Source organism: Garra rufa, chromosome 15 (assembly GCF_049309525.1).
Source record: "Garra rufa chromosome 15, GarRuf1.0, whole genome shotgun sequence".
Taxonomy (NCBI): Eukaryota; Metazoa; Chordata; class Actinopteri; order Cypriniformes; family Cyprinidae; genus Garra; species Garra rufa.
In genome coordinates this window covers 14547205-14570916 of record NC_133375.1, presented here as the reverse complement: position 1 = coordinate 14570916, position 23712 = coordinate 14547205, and the positions used below count along the sequence as shown (strand labels likewise).

The window sequence follows — 23712 nt, the reverse complement described above, 5'->3', positions numbered from 1 at the left end:
TTGCAATTCTGACTTTTTCTCACAAATTGGAGCTTGTATCTCGCAATTATGGCTTTTTTCTCACAATTTCGTAATACAAACTCAATTCTGACATTTTAGTCAGAGTTGTAATATATAAATTCTCAATTTTGAGAAATTAAGTCAGAATTGCGAGAATGGCGTGATATAAACTTAGAATTCTTAGAATTGCGACTTTTTTTCTGGCAATTGTCACTTTTCTCAGAATTACAAGTTTTTATCTCGCAATTCTGATTTTATTATTTTTAACACACAACTGGGAGTCAAAAATTTGTTTATTTATTTTTTTAGTAGAAATAATTGCTTTTATTCAGGAAGGATGACTTAAAATGATTGATACTGACAAAAAACATTTATAATGTTACAAACATTTTTTGGATTCTTTATTTATAACACATATTAAAAGATGACTAGTCCAAGATCTACTCGGAATCATAAGAAAAAGATTTTGTAAAAATTTTTGATTAAAACAGCCTAGGTGAGCATTAGAGACTTTTTTTTAAAAAACATTAAAAAGTCTTACCAACCCCAAACTTTGAACCATCACAAAATGCTTTACTGTAAAATATTTTGACTGTAAAATAAGACAAAAATTAAAATTTGCACACAGAGTAGAATTGGTCAATTTTTTTCTTCTCCTTTTCTCCAAGTGCTGTTCTCTCTTTCTGGTGGTCCCATGTTAATTTGAGTCGCGCACCGAATAGATGAGTGCAGATTCTCTATCTCTGCCTCTTAGTGCATGGGAGTAGCAAAGGCTAATTGAATAGCATAGCTGTAATAGGCTAGATTTAATTTGCCTTGCCCTCACTGAAAACCAATTAGGAAAACGGTAAGGAGGGGTGGCCGTCTTCTAGACTGACACTCTCTCTGTATGCAGAGTTTCACAGGACATGCAGCCGAGCCTTTCGCCAAATGTTTGCCTGTGCTGGCCAGATTCCAGACTTGACCCCAAAACAAATCTGGCCCCTGGCTGTTGGAAAAAAGGCTTAACCGTATTCACAGACAGCCAAACATACTAATTAATATTGATAATGGGGACAAGCTTAGCTCTGCAAAGCTGACACAATGCAGGACTTTTCAGACCCTTTTTTGTTTTGAAGATGGACATTGGACCAAAGGGATGATCAGTTGTATGGTGCTGAACTGGCATGACGGCTTGCTAATCTGCTTTAATTGTTTTTTTATTGTATGGGAATCGTTTTAGATTTATTATTTATTACTGAATTTATGGACCTGGGACGAGTATATATTTGTGTGTGTGTGTGTGTGTTTGTATGTGTGTGTATATATATATATATATATTAGGGATGCACCGATCATGATTTTTCATGGCCGATTCCGATACCGATTTTTTACAAGCAAGCTGGCCGATTCCGATACCGATTTCCGATTTTTTTAAAAACAAGAAGTTATGCAAGTAAACAACATAAACAACATGTTTATTTAGTATTTAACAGGCCAATCTGGCTTTGGCTATTGAATCAATAGCATCTGACATCTGAAATTAAATAATAAATAAAAAATATGAAAGTAAATACAGTTTAATAAGTAAAACATGCTTTTAGTAAAGTAAAACAGCAAGCCAACAGGCATTTTAATGTAAAATAATAATAATCATTCTTAACAGAACAGACTTTTATTTTTGGCTTTTCAAAAGTAAAGTAATGCTTTTTACAAAAATAAGCATCTCAGCTTTGTCACAAGTGAGTCTGTTTCTTTTTTCATCTGTCACGTGAGAAGCTGAGCTGAACAAACGTTCGCTGTCTGCGCATGTGCAGGGCGAGGACAGGTACGCTTGCGCAACTTCAGCGAGCACAGAAAAGCGGCTGTCCTTTGCAGACATTGCAGATTGCAATCTTCACGTCCTGCTCACAGATTTCGAAAAACCGCCACACAAGTGACATGTTTCTGAATGAATCGAATGCCGCGGCCCGCGCACACACTTCCGGAAAAAAAACCGGCCGGGATAAAAACGAAAGCGCGTTAGATGCAAAAACCGGCCGGTTTCGATTTATGGCCGGTCAACCGGTGCATCCCTAATATATATATATATATATATATATATATATATAGTACAGACCAAAAGTTTGGACACACCTTCTCATACTGAAAATTGTAGATTCACACTGAAGGCATCAAAACTATGAATTAACACATGTGGAATTATATTTAATTCTATAAAATATTTAAATCTGTATATACTATATATATACTATATATACTTCTGCACAACACAACTGATGGTCCCAACCCCATTTATAAGGCAAGAAATCCCACTTATTAAACCTGACAGGGCACACCTGTGAAGTGAAGACCATTTCAGGTGACTACCTCTTGAAGCTCATCAAGAGAATGCCAAAAAGTGTGCAAAGCAGTAATCAAAGCAAAAGGTGGCTACTTTGAAGAACCTAGAATATGACATATTTTCAGTTGTTTCACACTTTTTTGTTATGTATATAATTCCACATGTGTTCATTCATAGTTTTGATGCCTTCGGTGTGAATCTACAATTTTCATAGTCATGAAAATAAGGAAAACTTTGGTTCAAAGGTGTGTCCAAACTTTTGGTCTGTACTATATATATATATATATATACATACCAGATGCTTGGTAATGTTTCTATTATAATTAAAAACAACTTTATATAAAAAAATATATTTATTAATAAAATAATTATTGCTAGTATTATTAAATTATTAATGCGATACATTCATTTTATTATTATTATTATTATTTAATAATTGTACATAAATGTATAATAACAATTATTTATAAAATTAAATGTGTTTATTTGTTTATTAATAAAATTGTAATATAATAATTATTAAAAAATACATGTATAATAAAATTATTTATTAAATGTTTTATTTATTTATTTATTAATACAAATTTTTTATTATTGTTATTAAATAATTAATATTATACGTCAATTTTGTTATTATGAAATAATTTGATATAAATGTATAATAAAAATTATTTATTAAATTAATTACTTATTTATTATTTATTAATAAAATTATTATTGAATTAATAAATTTACTGAAAACACGTTAAACTGTAAATTGTTATGTTATGCTATGAAATATTATTTTTATTATAAATAAATCATTAATATTACACATTAATTGTATTATTTATTATGATTAAATAATTTATATAAATGTATAGTAAAAATTATATGTTGAATTAAGAATACAGTTATAAAAAAACAAATACAACTGTTATTAATAAATAATTAACTTTATACATTCATTTATTATTATTATTATTATTATTATTATTATATTGTTTAATCATAACTCATTGAGTCTCCCTAAATACTATGATATAAATATATTTATTATTATTATAAAATATTTAATATTATGAATTAAGATTTTTACAGTAATAAAAAACTAATAAAACCTTAAATTGTTAAATTTATATTTATGTGTATTTATTTTTTATCTGATTTACTTCTTTATAATATTTTCAATTATAAAAAATAAATACAATGGTTATTTTTAAATAATTAACATTATACATAAATTTTATTATTATTATTATTATTATTATTATTATTATATTGTTTACTCATAACTCATTGAGTTCTCCCTAAATATTATGCTATAAATATATTATTATTATTATTAGTAGTAGTAGTAGTAATATAAAATAATTAAAATGATACATATACATTATACATATTTTATTATTATTATTATAATAATAATAATATAATAAATAATTTATATAAATGTATAATCAAAAAATATAAAAAAATCTATATATATTATTTTAAATGGCAAATTGGGTATGTTTTTATGCATTAATTTCAATAATCATACTTTGACAAATTAAGCTAATGTAAAGAAATCAAATGTAAATGTTTTAATTTTATTATATCATCAGAAGTCAGTTTTGAGTAAAGTGGAAGTTGACCTCAAACACTGTGAAGGAAATTGTGGTGGAGAATAAAATAGTCTTAGAATCATTGTTTGATATTTCCTTGATTTTAACTCATCTAGCGAGGACTTGTTTATAAATTCCAGAGGTGAACACATTGATGATAAGCGATGGTGAGCTGGTAGGTATTTTTCTTGCTCTCTCTCAGCAGTTCGCTTTTTCCTGCCTGATCATTTTTCTCTCCCTTTTGAGGGCTGCTGATGTCCAGATGTCTGTTTGCGTTATGGACGTTAGTGTGGTGGGTTGCTGGAGGGGTGAGCTTGTGTTGCCCAATTGCCTGTTGGCGGGGTGTAGGAGCCATGCAGCTGGGGACGAGTAGGGCTATAAATACCCTGCCGCTCGCTCTCTTGAGGCCAGTGGCTGTGCAGAGCACTAGCTCTTTCTCTGATCTACAGCCACTCTTTCAGCACGCAGCATCTGAAAGGTCATTGAATGGCCAGCCATGCAAATGACAGATCTCTTACAATTGTATGATTATATACTCTTATAAAGGTTCTTAGCAACACATTAGGTTCTAATAGAATCTTATTATTTAGAGGTATTTTTACTAGAGTAGGGCTCTTGAGTTGGAGGTTAAAAACATTGGATTTTTTTTTTTTTTTTTGTCGTTCCAAACTCGTAAGACCTTCGTTCATCTCAACACAAATTAATATATTTTTGATGAAATCTGAGAGCTTTCTGATCCTGCATAGACAGAAATTTAACTACCATGTTCAAGACCCAGAAAGGCAGTAAGGACATCGTTAAAATAGTCCATGTGACATCAGTGGCTCAACCTTAATTTTATGAAGCTGCAAGAACAATATTCAACAAATTCAACAAAAAGTATTCTCATAGCTTCATAACATTACGGTTGAACCACTGATGTCACATGGACTATTTTAACAATGTCCTTACTACTTGAATGTGTCAGTTGTGTTGCTGTCTATGCAGGGTCAGAAAGCTCTCAGATTTCATCAAAAATATCAAAAAGTATAATGTAATATAATATAATTTGTGTTCCGAAGAAGAACAAAGATCTTACAGGTTTGGAACGACATAAGGGTGAATACTTAATGAAAGAGTTTATATTTTTGGGTGAAAATATAATAATAAAAAAAAATAATTACAACAAAATATTTAGGTTAAAATTAAATTAATAAAAAAATTAATTATATGTTAAAATGGAAACATAGAAATAGAAATAGAAAACATTTTACATATAAAATTCTACACAAATGTATAATATTTTACATTCTTCATGTATGAAAATTTATATAACAGCTGACTTTATTTCATATGACCAAAACTTTATAAGAGTTAATTAATTATCATGTAGACAACAGGTTAGTAGAATAATATTAATATGCAATAGCGCATAAATATAGCAAAATCCTTTTCTTTATAGTTATTTTTATAGCTGATTGATGAGCTTATGGATGTCGAATGGCTATTCTAAGGTAAATGTATTGTTACAGAATAGCACAAGTTCTTTATCACGCTTTTAAAAACACAAAATAAATCTAATAAACATTAATTAAACATAAAGTTAAGCATGTCCTATTTTGCAAGTTACATGATTTTACTGATTTCCACATGAAGTTTAGGCTTTTATGGAGGAGTGAAACACACTGCTGGAAAGGGGCAGAATGGAGCACAATAATAATTTTATCTCGATTATTGTTATCATAAGCGTTGGAAGTCGAAATCAAAATCAAAACTGTATTTCGATTAATTGCACAGCTCTAGTCCATGCTAGCAACTCAACTTGCTTAAAAATTACTGTATTACTTGCTTAAAATTAACCCATAATAGGTTTAATGTATTCAATAAATGAACATTTATTAATAAGGTGAATAAATAATATTTAAATACTCAATTTTTTAAGACTAGTGGAAAGAAAACATCCAAAAAACACTGTTAAGTGTTTCTTTTATAGCACTTTATCTGTTTGTGTCAATAGACTTCAATTACAATGCATATTTTTAAAGGCCGTTTTCTCAAAATTGTTTTTTTCTCCAACACTAAGCCATAAATCTCCACTTCAGCAACACTCACACACACCAACCTTTACATTTTTATTCCTGTCTGTATCCTGAAGGTTTTTACAGAGGGATTTGTTCATATATAATTTGCTTGATGGCTAAAAATGGGTAAAAATATAGTGTTTCCTGGCTGTTCTGAGTTTTTTCTGAATTATGGCGTGATGAAATAGGATGCACAAAATTCCCTCTGTAAAAACTTTTGACATTTGTTAGTGCATATTACATTAAATAATACCTTTTTTACACTATTCACCTGCAGTGTCTCGCCTTAAGTGTTTGTAGTAAATGTCTACCGTTTGATTATTGCTGATGCTTCTAATAATGAAGTGTCTGATTTTTAAATTTACAACCGTTTTGGAGTTCATTTTAAATCAGCCATATTGTAATTTTTAAGCAATAGTTACCCAGAAGGTTGGGTTAAGCATTTATCCCAGTTGCTGGGTCTAAATAACCTATTTGCTGGGTTTGTCCATATTTTACCCAGCATTTTAGAGTGTATGCTGTATGTTCATTCATTCACTTTTTTTTTGGACCAGTTCAGTGTTTATTTTCGGAAAATGTCATATGAGCCACTTCAAGGAGCCAGACAGCTTTGTCAGATCAGTTGTGACGCAAACACAGACACACATGCTCACAAACGCTCAGTCAACATACAGCCAACCACAGCCAAAAGACACAGTTGCACGAAAGCATAACACAACATGCCTGGGGGTCACCAGGCTACTCAAGGCTATTTGTTTTCACGTGCTTATCAATGATCAAACCATTTTCCCTTCACGGCTATCCGCACAACAGTCTAATTTTAGCCCCAGTAGATTGTCCACGCTTCAGGATCTCAGTGTAACGTTTCTGAATCTTCTCCAGAACAAAGGCCGCCCCCTGTTACACCTGACCGCCGCCATGAATTAGTAAACATGCTTTTTGTTCCTTCTGCTTCCTGTGATCTGGAGGGCTAGGCTAACCGTTAGGCTAACTCATCTTAAGAGCGGACGCTTAAGCAGGTGTGAGTATCTGGAGATCTCAAATGCCTCATATGTAGGTACTGTAATCTGCTTGCTGGGTCGTTACATGGCTGTTTTCGCTGCTTGTTATACCACAATTTTGGACTGTTTTAAAATGGCATCGTAGATATTGTCAATCCACTACAGAGATATTTTCTTTATTGTATTTTAATATGAAATGGGGTCCAAAAGTCTTATTTTTTGTTATGTCTTTGTTTTATAGGTAAAGAACACATGAGTGTTCAAGATTTTTTTTATGTTCTATGTTTGAAGTATAATTGAAAAACAGCAACAATTAGATTTTCAATGTGGTGTCAGATTTGTAGACATTTGAGTATAACTTTGCATGTCACGTTGATTTTGTCCTCTATTCATGCTGAGTGAAGTGGCTGTTTCTTGAATGTTCAGTTTGTTCACTCATAATATTTCAATCAGATCATGGGAGGCTGACAGCCACTTGAATTTGTAGGCTTTTCGGGCACTGAGAGCTTTTGCTGAAGCCAAACATCTGGTTCAACCTCCTAATAGCAGCGAGCAAAATCATTGTCTGTGTGTTTGTGTGCGTGTTGTCCATTTACAGCAGTTTTAATATACCCACATTTTGTTTTCATGCCTGTTGTTCTCTACAATCAAATGGAGCAGGTGTTGATGTTTTGTATGTAATCCAAACCAGTTTATGGACACACATACACATGCACAAACAGGCACACTGATAAGCTCCTGTTTGCTTGCCAGAGTAGTAATAGCCCCTGGTAATGTGTAAAGAACATGATGATGGTGTAATGTTGCTTTGTACTCATTGGCCACCTGCTAAAGTCAGGCCTTACAGGAAACCAGCACTGTTGACAAGAACCACAAAAGAGTCACTCTGCTAACAAAGAACATGCAGTGTAAACACAGACACACTAGCTAGCTAGATTGTTTAATGGTGGATGACATGCTTGTTTAGATGAAAGATTTATATTTTATTCCTGTAGACAGGAAAATGAAAACATATTAAAGTTTATATTTTCACATTTGACCTTGGAGTAATGGCACATAAAAGTACAGTTGGTTCTGAGAAAAGCTTTAACATTATTTGCAGATGCCGCTTGTCTGATATTTAGCGTACAGATGACATTTTCTAATACAACGTGCTTACAGCATGTTTTTTTATTTTTTTATTTCTATAACTGATTAAAAGATCAGTTCACTTCTAAATTATAATTTTCTATTAATTTACTCACCCCATGTCATCCAAGATGTTCATGTCTTTCTTCCTTCAGTCGAAAAGAAATGAAGGTTTTTGAGCAAAACATTCCAGGATTTTTCTCCATATAGTGGATTTCAATGGTGGCCAGTGGGTGGAAGGTCCAAATCATAGTTTCAGTGCAGATTCAAAGGGCTCTACACAATCCCAGTCGAGGAATAACGGTTTTATCTAGCAAAATGATTGGTAATTTTCTAAAAAAAAAAACAAAAAAACATAAAAATGTATATACTTTTAACCAGAAATTCTCATCTTGGACTAGCTCGACTTCATGTAGTCACGTTGGAATAGTCACGTGTGATATAGGTTGAAGTATCGACCCAGTGTTTACAAAGCTAACATATAAAGAAAGTCAAACGACCTTTACAAAAAATGTAAATCAACAATGTCAGAAGATTTTGAAGAAAATTAGATGGAGAACCAATGTACACAGACTTATTGTCACATTTTACACAGGAATACACGAACAACGACGTAGTAAAAGACGTATATTTAATAAATCCAACGAAAACTCAGGAGGCACAGGAACACCGGGTGATAACATCAAAGACCGACTAGGATAGAGGACAAACACACACCTTAAATACACAGACTGATTACAAACACAGGTGCAGACAATGAGGGATGAACCAAAATACACAGAGCAGTGGGGGGAGATGATGGGTGAAACCAACTAAATTGTCCAGCGGTGTGACATTTACCTAGCGGAGTGAACTGTCATTTTCTAAAAAAAAAATAAAAAAATACATTTATGGCACTAGCTCTGTGATGCACGTCTGCGACTTAACGAAAGACATAATCATGTTAGAAAGGTCACTCGTGTTAGTTCTTTATCTGTGTACATTGGTTTTGCATCTAAATTTCCCCTACAACTTCAAAATCTTCTGACATCGTTGTTTAAAATGTTTTGTAAAGGCCGTTTGACTTTCTTTGCATGTTTGCTTTGTAAATACTGGGTCGATACTTTAACCTACACTACCAGTCAAAAGTTTGCACACACTTGCCCATTAAAGAGATTGGGGAAGTGTGTCCAAACTTTTGACTGGTAGTACATAACGTGTGATTATTTGTGAAGTCGGACTAGTCCAAGATGAGCATTTGTGGTTAAAAGTATATAAATTTTTATGTTTTTTTTTAGAAAATGACCAATCATTTTGCTAGATAAGACCCCTATTCCTCGGCCTCGGCATTTTGAAGCGGCATTGAAACTGCCGTTTGGACCTTCAACCCATTGGTCCCCATTGAAGTGCACTATATGGAGAAAATTCCTGGAATGTTTTTCTCAAAAACCAAAATTTCTTTTTGAATTAAGAAAGAAATACATGAACATCTTGTATGACATATGGTGAGTAAATTATCAGTACATTTTTATTATGCAGTGAAATAATTCTTTCACTTCTTAAAATGTTGTACTCTGTGGGGAAAAAACAAACAATTGTCATTAATGTTGAAAACAGTTGTGCTGCTTAATACGTTTGTGAAAGCCATGATACATTTTAGATTTTTGGATGAATGGAAAGTTCAAAAGAACAGCATTTATTTGAAATAGAAATCTTTTGCAACATTATAAATGTTACAAATGTGTCCTTCCTGAATACAAGTTGTAATCAATTTGTTAAAAATACAGTATTTTACTATTTGTTATATATCTGTGTGTCTTGTATTTATATGGTATGTTTCTATGTTTTCCAGAAACTGAGGAATGAGGTGTTTCCATTGCATTTTTCTGAGTTGTCGCCTCAGCATGTGGAAACGTACCGGCTGCTAGAGGACAGGAAACACAAACTCTCACCAGAGACCGCCGCTCTCTACCTGCTTCGACAACAGCACAAACTATTGGTCAGTCTGCATGCATCTGTCCTCCTAACCGTATGCCAATGATAACAGTCTTAAAGGATTAGTTCATCCCAAAATGGAAATACTTTAATTCACTTCTATGTGATCCAAGATCTTCATGTCTTGCTTACTTCAGTCGAAAAGAAATTACGTTTTTTGAGGAAAACATTTCAGGATTTTTCTTCATATGGTGGACTTGAGTGGTCGCCAGTGGGTTGAAGGTCCAAATTGCAGTTTGGATGCAGCTTCATATGATCCCAGCCGAGAAATACATTTTCCAAAAAAAAAAAAAAAGAGTTTATATACTTTTTAAACACAAATACTTACCTTTGGACTGTCAGCCTGCTGATCCCATTGAAGTCCACTATATGTTTTCCTCGGAAACCTTAATTTTTTTTGATTGAAGAAAGAAAGAAAGACATGAACAATCTTGGATGACATGGGGCTGAGTAAATTATTAGGAAATTTTATTCAGGAGTGAACTAATCCTTTAATGTTTAAGAGTTTTATTTTACAAAAGCAAAGATTGAAGAAGAGTTCTATTCTGCCTGAACGTTTGCTTAAACTGATTTTAACATTACACAAACATACACACACATATCCCACCAGAGATAGTTTGAATGTGCTGGGCCAGATGAAAATGAATTGCATTGATTATATGCACACACCAGCTTATATTCCTGTCACATCATGTTACCCAGTAGAAGCTATTTGTGAGTCATTACGTTCCCCCTTTCAGTAGCTTCCAGTACTGTTAATGGTGTTTTGTTCACAGAATACTGGATTACATGTACGGAATTTTAACCCAAATGTATCGAATTGAGATTTGTTGCATTATGCATTGCACATTTTTTGGCTTATGCTGTATCACGGATATATAGTCGACATAATTATGCTGTTTACTTGTATCATATGTGTTCTCATGATTGCACATCTTTTTCATGGGATCATGTTTGGTTCTCTTTCTCAGTCTCACTTTCTCTTTTTGTTTCTCTCATTTTGTCAGTATTGTGGACGCACAGGGCTGCAGCTCCTCTCACCTGTTAGTTGCTTGGAAACCGTATTTTTATAAAAGCAGTCCATTAGCATGTCATTTATCCTATTTTGGTGTGTCACATTTTTGCATTGTTCAAAAACTGAAAATAAGCATGTAGGAGTGCTGCATATGTTTGTGTGTATGAGCAGAGGCAGCCAGTCATCAGCCCTGTTTGGCAACACTGTTTGAGGGAACACTCAAGTGTGATAAAAGAATTAAATGTTAATGGAAAACCATCTGTGCAGAATGACGTCTTGAAATTGTGTGCGTATGAAGTGGTGTTAGCAAAGTGAGAAGTAAGGTGTGTCGGGTTTCTAGATATAGAAAAGAGTTTTTTTTTTTTTTTTTGACAAGATGAGGTTTTGGGCTTATTACTGAAACTTATTGAGGACTGTTACATTGTTCACGATTCATAGTTGTTTCAAGCTGGTGCATAGGAACAGTCTGAAAGCTGAGGGGACATGGTGATACATTATATTTTTTCTTACTCGTGAATAGTGATTATGAGAAGTTCACCCAGTCCAGGAACCTCAAAGTGGGGCACAAAGGGTGTAATGGGAAAAACAAATGGAAATGGTTTTGCAAATGCATTTTGGGGTGTAAATGTTAACAAATTCAATATATTCAATATGAGATTTTTGTTTATATCAACATTGAACATAAAATATCCAGTTTTAAAGCAAAACACCTGGTTTTAAAAAAAACGTTTTTAAAAAATGTAAATAAATGAACTGAATTGAAAATGTTTCTCTCAGTTTTAAGATATAATATTAATAATGGGTAGAAAAACAATATGCTCATGCTTCTTGCCGGTTACTCAACACAGGTAAATTACAGTCAGATTTTTCTTTCAATTGAATACTCAAATTGAATCAAAGAATCGTGACAGCTCTAGGTCTTTCCATCAGTTTTTCATGAAATGGAAGTAGATCCAATTGCAATCCTGCAGTTGATTGTAAGAAAGCAGTGGAGTTCACATGAACGAAATGATTGGAGAAATCCAACATAAGTAAGTCGAAAGAAGTCTGTTGTTTTACTGGAAGATTTAATTATTTTGGTCAGTAAAAAAAAAAAATGTATTCATAAATAAACCATTCAAAATAAAATATATTTTTATGCAAACTTTAAAATATTTCCCATATTTATGGGATGAACATAAAAATACGCTTGAAGTCAAAAGTTTACATACACCTTGCAGAAACTGCAAAATGTTATTTCATCAAAATAAGAGGGATCATTTTTTTTTATTTAGTACTGACCTGAATAAAATATTTCACATGAAAGATGTTTACATTTAGTCCACAAGAGAAAAAAGGACTAGGTCATTTTTATATCTTTAGTGATAGTCGTTTTTGTTTAGTGATAGTTGTTCATGAGTCCCTTGTTTGTCCTAAACAGTTAAACTGCCCACTGTTCTTCAGAAAAAATCCTTTAGGTCCCACAAATTCTTTGTTTTTTTAGTATTTTCAAACAATGACTGTATGATTTTGAGATCCATCTTTTCAAACTAAGGATAACTGAGGGACTCATATGCAACTATTACAGAAGATTTAAACGCTCACTGATGCTTCAGAAGGAAACATAATGCATTAAGGGGTATAAACATTTTGAATTTGAAGATCAGGATCAGCTTCTGAAGGGCAGTACTAAATAAAAAAAAAAGAAGATATTTAGGCCAAATAAGAATTTTAAATTTATACATCCTCATTCTGTTCAGAAGTTTACACCCCCGGCTCTTAATGCATAGTTTTTCTTTCTGAAGCATCAGTGAGCGTTTGAACCTTCTGTAATAGTTGCATATGAGACCCCCAGTTGTCCTGAAACCTCAGCTGGATCTCAAAATCATTCAGTCATTGTTGGAAAGGGTTCAAATACACAAAAATGCTGAAAAACCAAAGAATTTGTGGGACCTGAAGGACTTTCCTGAAGAACAGCAGGCAGTTTAACTGTTCAGGACAAACAAGGGACTCATGAACAACTATCACTAAACAAAACAAAAACACAGCTGTGGATCATTCAGTTAACAACATTCAGTATTAAGAATCAAGTGTATGTAAACTTTTGAATGGGGTCATTTTTATAAATTCAGCTATTATTTTCACTTGTGGACTACATGTAAACACCTTTATGTGAAATATCTTATTCAGGTCAGTAGTAAATAAAAAATTACCTGCATTTTGTATGATCCCTCTTATTTTGATAAAATAATTAACATTTTGCAGATTCTGTGAAGTGTATGTAAACTTTTGACCTCAACTGTATATAGCAGTCTTTATATTTTAAGAATGTTTAAGAACCCCCTTAAATTTACAGCATTTTTAGGACATTTTCAGAAATGTGACTAATATAGAAAAAAAGTAAGCACGCACATGAAAACATGGTGTTTGCCCATGTTTACATAATTGCTAATGAAGTTAGAACAGCATGGTGACCACACTACAAGCCTTCCATAGACCTCTAATTTCATTATCCTTCTTATTAACGCTTAGAAGGAGCTAGTCTGGCCAGACTACTTCCTCCTTCTGTCTCTGTCTTCCTCGTTTCTTTCACAACCAAAGAGGCCACCTTAAGACAGCTGTCAGTTAGTATTCCAGTTCATCCCAATGCCAGTTGCTTTTTTACCCAATCATAAGAGGCGTAAATGTCATGTGACTTATCACTCCAGCGCTGCAGGAATATGACATCATGACAATGTTATTTGGCTAATCACACCACACGAACACATTGTCACTAGCATCTATCCTAAGCTGTGACGTTCATCTGCAAGCATTAAAACTAGTCCCGATGGGTGAGGGGACTAATGAGAGGCTGTCCACCAGTATCATCTCCACATGTGATCTCACATCTCTTCACACGCTCGCATCCCTATCTCAGCACTGGAAACACTCACACACATGTCTCAAGTATCTCTTATCGTCAACAGTGAAGGAGTGTGATATGGAGCCTGCAGGTGCACATGCATAAACACAGGATCCACAGTGAATGCCAATGAGGGGTGAAGTAAGATTTCTTACCAGACAGCCTTTCATTAAAAAGACTCTTCCTGTTCGCATGACTGGTTATGTTATGCTGTTTTTCTATAGCATCATACATTCCGCTCTTTCAAATAAAGGTTTATAAAATATAAAGGGATATAAAATTCTGTCATTAATTACTCACCCTCATGTCATTCCAAAGCTGTAGGACCTTCTCTTATCTTTGGAACACAAATTAAGATATTTTTGGTGAAATCTGAGAGCTTTCTGCATAGACAGCAACGCAACTGACACGTTCAAGGCCTAGAAAGGTATGATTTTAATAATGTCCTTACTAGGACTGCAACGATTCCTCAAATCTTTTTGAGTATTCGATAAAAAAAAAAAATCAGAATAATGCATAAAGCTATTAAGAATTCACAAACGCTAAGATTCAATTAAATAAATATATGCGATGCAGGCTTAATATATACGCTGTGTTGGTTACGTACATGCGTGTCAGAGTGGCTCAGTTTACAGTAAATGCTGCTCCACACAAACTGTTATTATTTACATGTGTGAAGCGTCTCAAACTCCATCTCTACATGTTGTTGTGAGTTTGGGTTTATTATAACGTTCATCTAGGAATGCAACGTGTGCCATTTCATCAAATTAGTAAGGTAAATTGATTACGCAAACCTGCGCAAACACAGGAGAATGCATCAATATCTTTCTCAATATGCTAACTATTCATCGCAATTTCAAAATAAAAGTTTAAACCCTCACTCTGAGTTTACATGTTTTGCTGTCCACATATTCAAGAAATTACAGTGGCTGTAGCTTTTGTATTATACAAAAATGGGCAAATATTAAAGATTAAGTGGACATTTGAATTAAATGTTTGTTGAGTCTGTATAAGGATTAGATTGTGCAGTAAAGTGTAAAAACAATCGTCAGGCCGTTGAAGCCCTCTGCAGGCATTTTTTTATAACTTGTAATGTACATTAGCTCTACTGTTTATAATATATTATGTATTTTAACAGTTTTGTTCAATAAAATTACTTTATTTTGATACTTTGAACTAATATTGCCTCATTGCTATTATATATGTATTTTAAGTCATTTTAAAGGCTATTGTTCACTTAGGTCTGGTTTATTAATAAAAAAATATTCTAGTTATCCAATTACTCGATTAATCATCAGAATAATCGATAGATTACTCGATTAACAAAATAATCGTTAGTGACAGCCTTAGTCCTTACACCCTTTCTAGGCCTTGAACGTGGTAGTTGCGTTGCTGTCTATGCAGGGTCAGAAAAAGCTCTCGGATTTCAACAAAACTATCTTAATTTGTGTTTCGAACAAAGAACAAAGATCTTACAGGTTTGGAACGACATGAGGATGAGTAATTAATGACATCATTTTCTTTTTTTGGGTGAAAAAATTTCACAATTCTTAGTTTCAATTAGAGTACTCCATTTAAAAAAAATCGCTACAGTGTTGAGTAACCGGCAAAATGCCGGAAGTGGCGCATTCCACAGATGAGAATCCATAAAACGCATTATTAGACCAATTATTATTGTCTTCTTGCTATTATATATGTATTTAAGTCTGTTAAAGGCTATTATTTGCTTAGGTCTATTTTTATTACCTCAAAAAAAAAAAAAAAGAATAATAATTATCCGATTACTCGATTAATCGTCAGAATAATCGACTGATGACTCAGTTACCAAAATAAAGAATAAGAGATTTTCAAAAACATTTCAATATCTTACTGACTCCAAATGTTGGAACTGTAGTATAAATTAGACAATAGACAGAACACAGTCCTGTTCTGTTCATCTGAAATATTTTAGTTTCTGACTTAACAAGGTGAGAAGGCAACATGAGTCTGCGGTGTCACACATCTGGATGGAAATGATACCCCTGACATCTCCCTTTCTCACTTTCTCCTGTCTTTCTTCGAACATCTCCCATTAGATGAGGCAAAAAATAAAAGAGCTGATGACACAGGAGAAATCAGCGGAGTTGAAATCTCGTCCTTCCCTGCCAACTTTCACAATCGTTTTTTCCTCCGACCGTGAGAGAATTCATTAAATTTTCACTCAGCCTGCAGCCTCTTTCTCTCTCTCTCTCTCTTCCTCCCAATCCATCTTTCTCTCTTTGCCTTTTCTCTCTCTGAATGAATGGAGCTTTGAATAATGTAACCAGTTTTAACAAGATCATAAAAACCCCCATCCAACATTCATAAGCCAGTTAGCTGAGGTTGAGGATCTTGGGGACGGCGGCACACACGCGTTAAGCACACCTTGTTTCTCGCACACACACTCGCACGTACATGCACTCGGGCACGTGCACGCTCAAATGCAACTCAAATGTCTCTCTTCCAGACGCGCTCGCACACACACGTACTTGAATTCCGCAAAGGATGAAAGAGTGACGCAGGAGCTGGAGAGATGAGAGAGGGATGCCTGGAGGAGGAGGATGAGAGACAGAGAGTGAAATCAAAGAAGCAGTGATATAAGAGAAGCCCCCATAGGTCTCTCTCCTGTCCGTCTGTCAAGAAAACCGCAAATTAGAGGACTGTGAATGTCCTTTACATTGCGCTTATTTCTAAAACACTATAATTACACTTTTTATGTTTCCTTACTGTGTTGAAGGATAAAAACATCAGAAAGAGTTGTTAAAAATGTAGTCTTTAGGATGTTAAGTAATATTATTTAGTAGCTAGCATTACCAACAGTATGCATTTGCAGTGTTTTTTCCAAATAAATAATCTCTAAATTTTAGAGCTGTTTCGCTCTTAGCGATCTTATGTTATGAGCAGTCAAAACTGGAAAATTTGATTTTACACTGAATGAAACATGAGGTTTGGCGGTTAGATGCTAACATGCAGCTGTGTTTGGCTGCAAATCAATTTTAAACCATTTGCACTGCATAGTATGCAAGGTAATAATTTTGTGGCAGGTCTTATCAGTGTTAATTTAGGATTATTCACAGTTGAGCGCAAAAGTTTACTTACACCTTGCAGAATCTGCTAAATGTTTTTTTTTTTTTTTTTTTACCAAAATAAGAGGGATCATACAAAATGCATGATATTTTTTATTTAGTACTGACCTGAATAAGATATTTCACATAAAAGATGTTTACATATAGTCAGAGGCGGACAGCGTACACAGCTTCATTACTTGAGTCAAAGTACAGACACCCCTTGCCCAAGTTTACTCAAGTACAAGTAAAAGTACTAGAGTCAGATGTCTACTTAAGTAAAAGTACTGAAGTACTTGATTTTCAAAGTACTTGAGTATCAAGAGTACATTTTCTAAATATTGCATTACTACTGCCACAGTGCTTACATATATATACAAAAACGTCATACATGGAGTTATGAAAAATGTTAATGTTAATACCTTGGAGAATTGAAAGTAAAATCAAGTCATTTTCATCTTTTTACCATGTTGCTTTATTTAACATTTCTCTCTTGCCCATAAGGCAATAGCACAATGGCAACGCTCTGACAAACCTCTGCTAGAGTTTTTAATGGATTTTTTGCACCCACATTTGAACCTGACTGTGTTAAACACACCGCATACTCAAGAACATTAAAGCAAATTCTCAGCTTACATTAATGTGTAATATCAGAAAAGAATATTCAGCTAACAGTCGTGGCCTAAAGTTTTGAGAATGACACAAATATTAGTTTTCACAAAGTTTGCTGCTCAACTGCTTTTAGATCTTTGTTTCAGTTGTTTCTGTGATGTACTGAAATATAATTACAAGCACTTCATACGTTTCAAAGGCTTTTATCGACAATTACATGACATTTATGCAAAGAGTCAGTATTTGCAGTGTTGGCCCTTCTTTTTCAGGACCTCTGCAATTCGACTGGGCATGCTCTCAATCAACTTCTGGGCCAAAATCCTGACTGATAGCAACCCATTCTTTCATAATCACTTCTTGGAGTTTGTCAGAATTAGTGGGTTTTTGTTTGTCCACCCGCCTCTTGAGGATTGACCACAAGTTCTCAATGGGATTAAGATCTGAGGAGTTTCCAGGCCATGGACCCAAAATTTCAACGTTTTGGTCCCCGAGCCACTAAGTTATCACTTTTGCCTTATGGCACGGTGCTCCATCGTGCTGGAAAATGCATTGTTCTTCACCAAACTGTTGTTGGAAGAAGTTGCTGTTGGAGGGTGTTTTGGTACCATTCTTTATTCATGGCTGTGTTTTTGGACAAAATTGTGAGTGAGCCCACTCCCTTGGATGAGAAGCAACCCCACACATGAATGGTCTCAGGATGCTTTACTGTTGGCATGACACAGGACTGATGGTAGCGCTCACCTTTTCTTCTCCGGACAAGCATTTTTCTAGATGCCCCAAACAATCGGAAAGAGGCTTCATCGGAGAATATGACTTTGCCCCAGTCCTCAGCAGTCCATTCGCCATACTTTTTGCAGAAGATCAATCTGTCCCTGATGTTTTTGGAGAGAAGTGGCTTCTTTGCTGCCCTTCTTGACACCAGGCCATCTTCCAAAAGTCTTGGCCTCACTGTGCGTCCAGATGTGCTCACACCTGTCTGCTGCCATTCCTGAGCAAGCTCTGCACTGGTGGCACTCCGATCCCGCAGCTCAATCCTCTTTAGGAGACCATCCTGGCGCTTACTGGACTTTCTTGGACACCCTGAAGCCTTCTTAACAATGCAGTGGAAAGTTTTTTTCAGGATTAAGTTAATTTTCATGGCAAAGAAGGACTGTGCAATTCATCTGATCACTCTTCATAACATTCTGGAGTATATGCAAATTGCTATTATAAAAACTTAAGCAGCAACTTTTCCAATTTCCAATATTTATGTAATTCTCAAAACTTTTGGCCACGACTGTAGATGTGAGTTTCTCTGTTTTTTCATCAATCAAATCAATAAACCTAAACCAGCAAAGAAGGCAATATAGCAATGTTCTGACACCTCTGAACCTGACTGTGATTAAGTGATTAAAGAAATTCAGCTAATCAGCTGTGTTTAGGTCAGCGTACTAAGAAGGAAAAATAAAATTCAGCTCATTTGAGTGACAGTATTAAGCCCCTTCCTCTCACATTGACATACAGGCAAAGGCAGGAGAAAATACTTTCTCACACACACAATCTATGTTTGACAACTCTTTTGAAACAACAATTTGAGGGTTTCCGAGATTTTTCTTTTTTCCTTTTTTTTAGAAGTAACGGGTACTCACGTTTATGGATAGAAATGTAAAATAAAGAGTACAATATTTGCCTCTCAAATGTACTTGAGTAAAGTCATGAGTCCTCCCAAAAAATGATACTCAAGTAAAGTACAGATCCCTCAAAATTGTACTTAAGTACTGTACTCAAGTAAATGTACTCCATTACTGTCCGGCTCTGCATATAGTCCACAAGAGAAAATAATAGTTGAATTCATAAAAATGACCCAGTTCAAAAGTTTACATACGCTTAATGATCAATAGCTGTTGTTGTTGTTCAGTGATAATTGTTCATGAGTCCCTTGTTTGAACAGTTAAACTGCGTGCTGTTCTTCAGAAAAATCCATCAGGTCCCACAAATTCTTTGTTCTTGTTTAGAATTTTTGTGTATTTAAACTCATATGCAACTATTACAGAATGCTCACTGATGCTTCAGAATGAAATGCGATGCATTAAGAGTGAAAGGGGGTGAAAACTTTTTTGAATGTGAAGATCGGGGTAAATTTAACTTATTTTGTCTTCTGGGGAACATGAAAGTATCATCTGTAGCTTCTGAAGGGAGTACTACATTAAAAAAAAAATATTTAGGCTAAATTAAAAACAAATATGCATTTTCATTCTGTTCAAAAGTTTTCATCCCCCAGCTCTTAATGCATAGTTTTTGCTTCTGAAGCATCACTGAGAGTTTGAACCTTCTGTAACAGTTGCATATGAGTTTCTTAGTTGTCCTCAGTGTGAAAAGATGGATCTCAAAATCATACAGTCATTGTTGGAAAGGGTGCAAATACGCAAAAATGATGAAAAACCCCAAAATTTGTGTGACCTGAAGAATATTTCTTAAGAACAGCAGGTAGTTTTACTGTTCAGGACAAACAAGGGACTCATGAAATGCTTAAAAAATCATTCAGGTAACAACACAGTATTAAGAATCAAGTATATATGTGACCCTGGACCACAAAACCAGTCATAAGGTTAAATTTTACAAAACTGAGATATATACATCATATGAAAGCTCAATAAATAAGCTTTCTATTGATGTATGGTTTGTTAGGATAGGACAATATTTGGCCGAGATACATCTATTTGAAAATGAGGAATCTGAGGGTGCAAAAAAATCTAAATACTGAGAAAATCACCTTTAAAGTTGTCCAAATGAAGTTCTTAACAATGCATATTACTAATCAAAAATTACATTTTGATAGGTTTACAGTAGGAATTTTACAAAAAAGTCTTTATGGAACATGATCTTTACTTAATTTCCTAATGATTTTTGACATAAAAGAAAAATCAATAATTTTGACCCATACAATGTATTTTTGGCTATTGCTACAAATATACCCCAGCGACTTAAGACTGGTTTTGTGGTCCAGGGTCACATATAAACTTTTGAACAGGGTAATTTTTATAAATTTAACTATTATTTTCTCTTTTGAACTATACGTAAACATCTTTTATGTGCAATATCTTCTTCAGGTCAGTGCTAAATTAAAAATAACATGCATTTTGTATGATTCCTCTTATTTTAGTAAAATAATTTACATTTTGCAGATTCTGCAAGGTGTATGTTAACTTTTGACAAACTGTATATACTGTTAAAGTGCTATTATACTATACTATTAAAATATTAAACCTGAAATCAGTGTTTATTTTCATTTTCGTTTTATCCTTTAGTAATGTAGCTGTGTGCTATAAGAAACAAATGTTAATTTAAAGGGATAGTTCACCCCAAAAAAAAATAAAAAATTAGTCAATAATTACTCACCCTCACGTCGTTCCAAACTCATAAGACCTTCGTTCATCTTCAGAACACAAATTAAGATATTTTGATGAAATCCGAGAGCTTTCTGGTAAATGACACGTTCAAGGCCCAGAAAGGTAGTAAGGACATCGTTAAAATAGTCCATGTGACATCAGTGGTTCAACCTTAATGTTATAAAGCTACGAGAATACTTTTTGTGCACCAAGAAAACAAAAATAACGACTTTATTTAACAATTTCAGCATTTTCATATATAGTATTTCAGTAGCATAACGTGTACCTATTTTAACGATACAGGAATATATGGATGTAAAAAGTGTTTCTGTGCAAGTGTGTGTCTCCTTTAAGTCTGTGAAAACGAAATGTGACCTTCATAAGAAGATGAAATACACTGTGAGCAACAGACTTACATTGATTTCCGCAGCAATTATCTCAGCTCAGCCAGTGCATAAATATTGATGTTCTGTGTTGAGATGTTCAACATTCGCTGGGTGTATATGAGCGTGTGTTTGCATATATCCCTGGTTCTTTTACTTTCTCTATCTCTCGCTCTCTCTGTATATATATTTGCTTTTCACATTTTGCATTAGCTCATATTGTCTATTTTTCTCTCTATGCAAACACGCGCACGCGAAAGCAGAACACCACACATCCTTCCAGCAGACGTGTCAGACGTCACAGTGAGAATGCAATCCAAATCTGTAACATCTAATTTTACGCTATCAGAAGGAGGGACATGTTCAATCTCACAGCCCTTAATTAGATCTCTGGCACTGGAGGTGTGTGTGTGTGCGTGTGTGTGTTCGCATACACACATCTGTGTGGGTGTGTGTTTGTACTGGAGAAGCAGCAAGAGGCATTTAAATCTGTGTGTCAGATTTGTGCACGCATGTTTGCAAATGCTGTGTGTGAGAAAAATCGATCAATGGAGCATCGTGTCTTTTTATGTTACTTGGCTCATGTTTTCAAGCTCTCCATGTTTTTAAAGGAATAGTTCTCCCAAAAATGAAAAATTGCTGAAAATGTACTTAACCTGAGGACATTCAAAATGTAGATGCGTTTGTTTCTTCATCAGAACAGATTTGGGGAAATTCGGCATTACATCACAGCTGTTTTGACTCTCATTCTGACGGCACCCATTCACTCATTTGTTTTAATTTTTAATATTAATTAATTAATTAATTAATTTATTTATTTAGTTTCTTATTTATGTTCTTATTTTAGTTATTTCTAGGGATGCACCGAATATTCGGCCACCGAAAATTTTCGGCCGAAAATGGCCCAAAAGTGCATTTTTGGTTTTCGGCCGAAAGACTTTTATCACCGAAACAACACGGCCGAAACAGTATGTTGACGCAAACAGAAACCGCAGCCTGCACGTACTTATCTGAAGCAACACATCTGCGGTGTGGACGTATTTCAGTATATCTGAGAAAGACCCACGGATAGCGATTTGCAAAACTTGTAATGCCGAAATTTCAAGAGAGGGTGTGTCTGCAGTCGTGCATGCAGCCAGTGATGAGAGCAGAGATCGGCGCATTGCGCGCAGACAGATGTGGCTTTCAGTGAGTGAAAAACAATGGCTTTATGTTGGTGTTACGTCACAATATTTTAAAGATATGTCTTTTCTATATACTGTATTTTTATAAATATTTATGTTTTAAACCGTGGAGGTGAGCCAATGGATATCACACAAGCAATGTGAAAACTGCGCAATATGTGAAAGTGAAAGTAAAAACTGACAGTGCTTTCAGCATCTGACATGCATTCTCTCAGAGACAATGAGAGACGATTATACTTCATATGCTGATATTAATTTAGTCCCCTACTATTGTGTAAGGGTTGTTTTTTGAAAGACTTAAATAAAGCTCTTAATTTGATGAAACTTCAAAAGGCTATCCATTGAATAAATATGAGCTCTGCACGTGCTGCACTGCTTTGTGTACCATTCTGACAGCGCCTCCTGCTGGAAGAGAAAGACGTAGAGTTGTAAATGTGAACTGATGGATCCACAAGATAATGTGTTATAAAAATTTAAACAATTTAAACAAAGGCAGTAAAATATATGTATATGTTATTTAAGTAATATAATACTTGATTGATAATAATTGTTTAAATTGATATAACTGATTTATTCTTTGAAACTTTAATATTAATTTATGCAATTGCAAAGCCTTGATTTTAGTAAAATTAGTACACAGTCATAGCATAAATGCAATGGTACTAATAATTGGCATAATTCTTTCGGTTTTCGGTTTTCGGCCTTGGTTTCCTCTTTTTCAGTTTTCGGTTTCGGCCAAGAATTTTCATTTCGGTGCATCCCTAGTTATTTCTTATTTTTATACATGTAAATTAAATGGTTATTATTTATATAATTAAAATAATCATTTTTATGTTTTTATTTATTTATTTTCGATATTTATTATTTAATTTAATTTGTTATTTCAATATTTATTTAATAATTATTATTTATAAAATTAAAATGTTATTTATTTATAACATTAATTTATTAATTTATATTTTAATTAATATTCATTTATTTATGTATTTATTTATTATATAATTACAATTGTATTTTTTGTTTTGTTTGTTTATTTATTTATTTATTTTTATTAATTTAATTAAATAATTATTATTTATAAATCACAATTATATTTTGGTTTATTTATTTATTT

At 33.9% G+C, this 23712-nt stretch overlaps 1 protein-coding gene across 18 annotated transcripts in view; it reads left to right on the top strand.

Annotated features, from left to right (window-relative positions):
* Nucleotides 1-23712, top strand: part of rimbp2b (RIMS binding protein 2b) — a 186569-nt gene that overhangs the window by 24314 nt on the left and 138543 nt on the right. For all 18 annotated transcript variants that reach the window (XR_012339272.1, XM_073818545.1, XM_073818547.1 and 15 more), the window contains exon 2: nucleotides 9930-10076. Coding sequence is in view for 17 of the 18 variants with exons in the window: in XM_073818545.1 (XP_073674646.1) it covers nucleotides 9930-10076 (147 nt within the window). In the remaining variant the exon portion in view is untranslated. The remainder of the gene's footprint in view (nucleotides 1-9929; nucleotides 10077-23712) is intronic.